This window comes from Juglans regia, chromosome 9 (assembly GCF_001411555.2).
Source record: "Juglans regia cultivar Chandler chromosome 9, Walnut 2.0, whole genome shotgun sequence".
Lineage (NCBI taxonomy): Eukaryota > Viridiplantae > Streptophyta > Magnoliopsida > Fagales > Juglandaceae > Juglans > Juglans regia.
The window spans coordinates 1,946,344-1,953,714 of record NC_049909.1 but is presented as its reverse complement, the minus strand read 5'-3'; the positions used below and the strand labels follow the sequence as shown (position 1 = coordinate 1,953,714).

At 35.6% G+C, this 7,371-nt stretch overlaps 1 protein-coding gene across 1 annotated transcript; it reads left to right on the top strand.

Annotated features, from left to right (window-relative positions):
• The first annotated feature begins 1,584 nt into the window (after positions 1–1,584).
• On the top strand, positions 1,585–3,041 carry LOC109018979 (HVA22-like protein e). Its single transcript, XM_019001182.2, has 5 exons — positions 1,585–1,905; positions 1,991–2,017; positions 2,182–2,304; positions 2,409–2,613; positions 2,785–3,041. The coding sequence occupies exons 1-5, from the start codon at positions 1,859–1,861 to the stop codon at positions 2,803–2,805; spliced, it is 423 nt and encodes a 140-aa protein (XP_018856727.2). The 5' UTR covers positions 1,585–1,858; the 3' UTR covers positions 2,806–3,041.
• The last annotated feature ends 4,330 nt before the right edge of the window (positions 3,042–7,371 follow it).

The following is a 7,371-nucleotide window of genomic DNA, read 5'->3' as shown; positions in this document are numbered from 1 at the left end:
AGTTGCTCGATCACCTCAAGGCATTTTTCTCAACTAACGCAAATATGCTCTTGAAATCTTATCTGATAGTAGACAACTACGTGCTCGGACCGCTTCCTTCCCCATGGAACAAAACTTGAAACTCACCAATCACGACGGCTCTCTCCTTCCAAATCTTTCTCCCTATCGTAGACTTGTTGGCCGCCTCATATACTTGACTATTACTCGTCCTAACATTGTTTTTGCAGTGAACATTCTCAGTCAATTCATGCACGCTCCTCGTGCTCCTCACATGTAGGCTGCCACTCGAGTTCTTCGTTACCTCAAAGGCAGTGCCGGACAAGGCATTTTCTTCCCCTCCTCCAACACTCTTCATGTTACTGCATATACTGATTCTGATTGGGCTAGTTGTCCCACCATTCGTCGCTCCACCACAAGCTACTTTGTTCAACTTGGAACCAGTCCCGTTTCTTGGAGTACAAAAAAGCAAACCATCGTGGCCCGGTCCTCTACTAAAGCCAAATATCGCGCCATGGTCGTCACCACCTGTGAACTCACTTAATTGAAACAGCTTCTCACTGATCTCGGTGTCTCTCACCCCGAGCCTATCAGCCTTTATTGCGACAATCAATCTGTTTTACACATTACTCACAATCATGTGTTTCATGAGTACACTAAATATATTGAAATTGATTGTCATCTTGTTCGTGATAAAATTCGGTCTGGACTTCTTACCGCTGTTCACACTTCCTCCCATGAGCAAATTGCCGACATCTTCACCAAACTATTGGGTCATGATCTTTTTTTATCATTTTTTATGCAAGTTGGGCATTACGAATCTCCATGCGCCAACTTGAGGGGGCGTATTGACAGATTACTTCCTTTTTAATCAAGCCAAGATCTTCTCCTTTTTAACACCATGATTTTAGGATAATTAGTCGTTACTTCTGTAATTATACATTCATACCATACTAAATTAGTTACCTTAGATTTATTTCTTGTAGCTATTTATTTGACCACTCTCTATGTAAAAATCATATTATTGAAATACAAAAAGCTGAGTTCTTAACATAGCCCAAGCACCCTCCCCTCAAAGCTAGATCCGGATTTCCATTTTTCTGCTTCTTAAATCTTCATGTTATTTTGTAAGAATAAAATTAAGAAAAGCAAGAAGAAGAAGAGGAGGAAGGATTGCCAAGACAGCTAGCTGCTGTAAGTCTGGTACAGTATTGTTGCCACGAGTGAGGTGATTATCATGATCTGCAGCTCCAAGATAGTGGAAGATTGTGATGCATACTGCTACAATATATATTAGAAAACAAAAAAGTTACCTTGCATGCTTGGATCACCCATACAAGAGGCTTAACAGTTATAGACAATAGTTACCCACCACGTGGCCTACATAATTAGAAGATTACGTTTTTTGTGTGTGTATGACGTATCCCTCGTAATTAAATTTGGGAAGTTGCCCTTCGTCTGATGCCACATGTTACGTGATGACCTGCATATGCCGATATGCACAACAAAAGCATGAACACGTGGCTTGTGCTTGGAGAAAGGCATGAATCCATTTATATAATAATACGATAATTAATAAGGTGGATTAGACTTAGTGTCCTGGACGGTGCAAAATCTAGTTCGACACGTCCAAGGCAGAACCCGATGCTCTCTCCAATCGTGCCACGTGTCCCGATCATTTCGTTCTTATATAACTAACCCACCAAGTCTCAACAGCACAGGCCTTTGCCGCTTGATGTCTTTATTTGTCTAAACCATTTTCTCGTTAGGTTCAAACTTGTTCATCACTTTACTCTTTGGAAAACCAGTTTCTCTGTTTGCTTTCACGAAACTGACCCCAAAGCACAGGAGGAAAAGGATAATGGGAAAATTGTGGACGTTGATTACTCAACTTCATTCACTTTCCGGGTAAGCTTTTATTTATTTATTTTTCTGATTTTTGAAATTTTGCCCCAAGATAACTCGAAGTTTCTGTTATTGATGATTTGTGCAGGCCAGTGCTGATGTTGCTGTACCCCTTGTGAGTTTATGGATTCTTTTTCTGAGTTTTGATACAGCTAATTAATGTTTCTTTCAGATTAATTCTATTTCATGACGTTATATATTGATTTGTTTTAAAGAAGCTTGAAATATAAATCATGTATTTTCTTCTTATACAATATATTATGCAACTCGATTTTCCAGATATGCATCAGTGATGGCCATAGAGAGCACATCAAAACTGGATGACCAACAGTGGCTTGCGTATTGGATCTTGTACTCATTTCTCACTCTCATGGAGATGCTTCTCCAACCCATTTTGGAATGGTAACAAAAATTCCATACTTGCATCTCAAGATATCATGTTATTTCTTACGTACATCATTCAAATTAACCAACTTTCTTTCTGGGTTTCAATATATTAATTGTAGGATACCTATTTGGTACGATGTGAAGCTACTGTTTGTGATATGGCTAGTTCTGCCACAGTTCCAAGGGGCAGCTTTCTTATATGAGAGGTTCGTGAGAGAGCAAATCAACAAGTATAGATCAGGAGCGAGTGATCATCATCAACAGAAGTCTCCCAATGGCAGCAAGGGCAAGCACAAGTTCGTGAAGTTCGTCACCCCCAAGAAAGTGAGTGTCTCACTTACCATTTCCCCCCACCTATATATATATATATATATAGATATATTCCAATATATTGTTATTCCGGCCGGCCAATCAGGAATTTTCCTACCTACTTGGGGCTTTGTAATTTATTTTTTGGTATTTATCGTTTAATTGTTGTATTTGAATAATGGACAGGGGGAGCAGGAGGCATACTAAAGAGAAAAAACTTGGGGGGAACTTGAGATTTCATTCTAGCTTGTGTGGATCTTCTCCTTCAACGTTTCGTCTTTACAGTTTCCTCTTCTGATACTGTAGTATATTTTGACGCATGTACAAGTTTGTAACTTCTGAAAGGCTTTTGTGACTTCTTTTTCTCTTACTATGCTTGAAGACTTGGATGGCCGTCTTGTGTAATTTGACTCTTATTTTCGAGTTCATACGGATTTGCATTCTGCTCTCATTCACCAATAATTTATAGATTATCTTTGTTCACTACAAGAGGAATGCATTTTTTAAGACGAAAAAAATTTGTCCCACGAAAATAGTATTAGAAACAAAAATATTTTATCTCTATTTTGTTTCTAAAAATTTGTCTCAAGAGGATTTTAGAGACGAAATAATTTTATATTAAAAATATTATATGAGACGAAATCTGACAGAATCGGTTGAAAACATTCGAATGAGAATATTCTTTTGGGATGAAATATCTTCGTGCCAAAAAATTGTTTGAATGAAATATTTACTGTTCGAACGGTCAGTTATCTATTCAAACTTAATTGAAATTTGATTTGAACGATGCGAATTTATTTGATCATGTTCGAATTGAGGGACTACTCGAACAGTTTTTGTAATTGAACATATATATTTATGTTCGAACAAAAATAATTGGATCGATGGTGATTCAATATTTTTGTTCGAATGGTGTATGGTACATTTGAATGATGAGAAATGTGTTCTAGTGATTCTATATTTTTGTTCGAATGGTGTATGGTACATTCGAATGATGAGAAATGTGTTCGAGCAAACTATTACTTGTTCGAATGTTCAAACATAAAGTCTATTCAAACAGACAATTAATCTAGTCAAACAAAATTTATGATTCTCAAGTTATTCGAATGGCTTTGATTGGTGGTTCGAACTGGGTATTTTACGTTTGAACGATACTCATGCAACATTATACTGTAAATTCAAATATGAATCTAACATTAAATATTGTAATTAAAACATCACATTTATTCAAATGTTGCATCAAGTCAGAATAATAAAAATAACAAAAAAAAATAAGTTCTAGGATTGTGGTGGCATAGAGTTTTAGGACATCATTAATTGCCACTATTTGAACATTTTTTGGGATTGAATCTCTAGCTTCTTTTGCATGTTTTATTATAATATTGCCTCTATATTTGCTGCCTAATCTAATTGAGTCTACAACTCTCTTTTCTTGGACCTCAAATTGTCGATTTCGAGTTTTACTTCCTCTAATTTTTTAGAGTTATTATTCGATCTGACTTGATAAGGGATGATGATGTTGAGGAAGGCTTCACGCAACGTCCTAAGCCCCTCAGATATCCAGAACGTGATCCAAGAACTTGAGAAAAGATCTGAACATCGTTCACAGATGATTCATCATATAGAACCGCAATAGTTTCCATAAGTGATACCACATTGTTGTATAAAAAAATCATTAGAAATAGTGTAAATAACAAAAATATTATTAGACAATACAAATAAAAAAACTTAAACTTGCATAATTTGCTTCTGTTTCGGAACTAGTCCATACACCATCACGATTTGTATGTGATTTTGCATACAATTGGGTCAGATTATAGTAGGACTTTCTTGTTCCTATAAAAGAAAAATTTATATTATAACTTTAATCACAAATTTTAATATGTTAATATTTAACAGAGAACTAGTATAACATTACCAATTTTTTTTATAGTTAATGAAAAGATCGAAAACCCACATGATGGTGTATTGTTAAATTTGTTCTATTTGCTTAGCTGATAGTACTCTGTTACTACAAAAAAAAAACAACATAATTAATATATTTTTTTAATTCATCTATCATATACCATAAAGAAATATAGCAGTGAAATTACCTGATATGCTGGATCTTCAAACATAGAACAAAGTTTTTCCATTCGTTTGGTGGTATGTCATGGAATGGCTTTTGACGCGCCTCTGTTGCACTACTGAATTTCTAATAGTGTCATGGCATCTACCTTTGTACCTCCGGAATGCATTGTCTATTAGCTCATCAACCGCTAGTCAATCATTTCGCCGACCAAAATTAAGTTCAAACTTATCATTGAGAAAATTATAAACGATTAGTCTAAATACAACTAATTATAAATTAACATGTTATACTTAATTGTTTTCTAAGTAACTTATTACAAAGTAACGATTTTTTATGTGATCTTTCACATTTTGGGAAACTTTAGCTAGGAGGATGTAGTCATCAGTTCATATGTGCAAGTATGGGTACCAACATAAGAAGCAAGCCAAGCTACTAAATCTCCAGAGCCACCAGTGTGATCATCAAGAATATCAACTTTAATTTTTCTAGCTTTCCTTACTTTCCCTATGCAAACACCCCTAGTAACACCTTGAATTCGACGATGGCTTACAACAGCTATACAGTAATTGAAGCATATAATATCAAAAAAATTATTTTATTTTTAAAACACTATTACTTAAATCATTACATAAAATCAAGTTTCTATGTAACATACCTTATTCTGAGTCTGGTGATGTTGGCCCACCATTCATGGCAGACGAACCAATTAGGGAGTCATCAATGGATGGAGACGGCACATGAGTTGCTTTACATTTGGGAGACATATCTATTTTAAACTGTAATAAATTATTATTTACAACTGTTCTTATATTTATAACAACGATACTTACACAAAAACAGCTATCATTCACTATCAGTTTTGCTGGACCAGTTGCCCTCATCCTCACTAGAAACTTCAGTTGACTCATGTTCTTCTGGCAATCCTCCCACAATTACTTCTGGTTCAACATCTTCTTTATGCAATGGAATTATGTCATATTGGCTGAGATCAACAAATAGATTGGTTCCTGATTCATTTTCTTGATACGCTTCTTCATTTGTTGGACCATCAAATTCTTCATGTTGTTCATCTACCTCTAGAATTTAATTATATACATTTCTTAGTGCAAATTTCTGTACTACTTGCCATGGGTTTCCATACTCCTGATTATCTAAATAAAAAACTTAATTTGCTTAGCAAGTGAGAACGAAATGATTGTCTTCAGACCATGTGCGAGAAGTATTGACACTCACAAAATATTCATCATTACGCACTTTCAACTTAGGATTTGAGACATCCCACCAATTACATTTTAACAACCAGACCATATGTCCCCCCACGTACTTTAACCCAATGATATCTTCGACAACTCCATAGAAGTCAATTTTATCCTCCTCATGGCTTCCTTCGATTATGACCCCACAATTTTGAGTTTGTCTATCTTGTTCTCTGTCAACCATAGGAAATCTATATCCACGCACCAAACATCCTGAGTATTGGATGGCCTGCCTGGACGGACCACGTGCCAAAGCATACAGTTCACTTGAGATTTCTTCTGAATTATCACCATATTTTAATGCAACCTATATCAATAAATTTTATTCCAGTTATATCAGTATTAGATAGCAAAAAACTCTACTTTAGTGGTATGAAATTCGTAGATAGTAAGATATTTTTTAGTAATACCGTCTGTTCAAACCACAAGGTGAACTTATCTTCATGCTTCTTTTCTACACCGTCCAGGCGAAGTAATTCTATATGTTCGTTGCGCATGTTCAAGTTAACAATTAATTTGTATCTAGTTATATCATATTCCATGACTTTTAATTTATTTTGATACGCACAAATCACTAACCTCAAGTAGTTGTTAATCTCTGCACAGTTAGTCAATACATATCATCGGGCTCTATCAAGCTGTCGTCCACATAAGTGCCTCCTTGTGCGCCTATGGGATGTACGGTTTGAGAAAATATGAAAAATGATGAATTAACTCTCATTTATCCACCTTCATAATTTCGGTCTGGTCTCGTGAATCTGGTATCAACCCCACGGAAATATATAAAACAAAATGTATGTCATTTATTATCAATGTATGACTCTGCCATTGAACCTTCCGGACGAGTCTTATTCTCCACGAATTGCTTAAGTTTTTCTAGAAATCGTTCAATAGGATACATCCATCTATACTAGACCAGGCCAGCAACTAAAGTCTCACGAGGCAGGTGCATAGCCAAATGAATCATTACATTAAAGAATGAATGTGGATACAAACTCTCCAATTTGTAAATATCACTGCAATGTCAACTTCCATCTTTACTAATGCATCAACTTTCAACGTTCTATTGCAAATGTCCCTGAAAATCCTCTTAATTCTGTCAGAGCCTCATGAACATCTCGAGTAAGCTTTCCACGCACACCAACTAGCAGCAAACGATGTAAAAATACATGATAGTCGTGACTTTTAAAACTAGTTATCTTCCAATCATGGGTTCGCACACATGTTGACATGTTCGAGGCATAACCATCAAGTAATTTGATTGTCATGAACCACTCACAACATTTTTTTGCTCTCATCATTTGACGGTGTATACCAACTAAGGGGCATATAAGTTGACGATCCATTATCTTGTAATGCAACTCTCTTCTTATCCCCTACTCCTTTAAATCTTTACTAGAGTTAACAATATATTTTTTCTTCTCATCTATTGACGTCAGAGTGCCT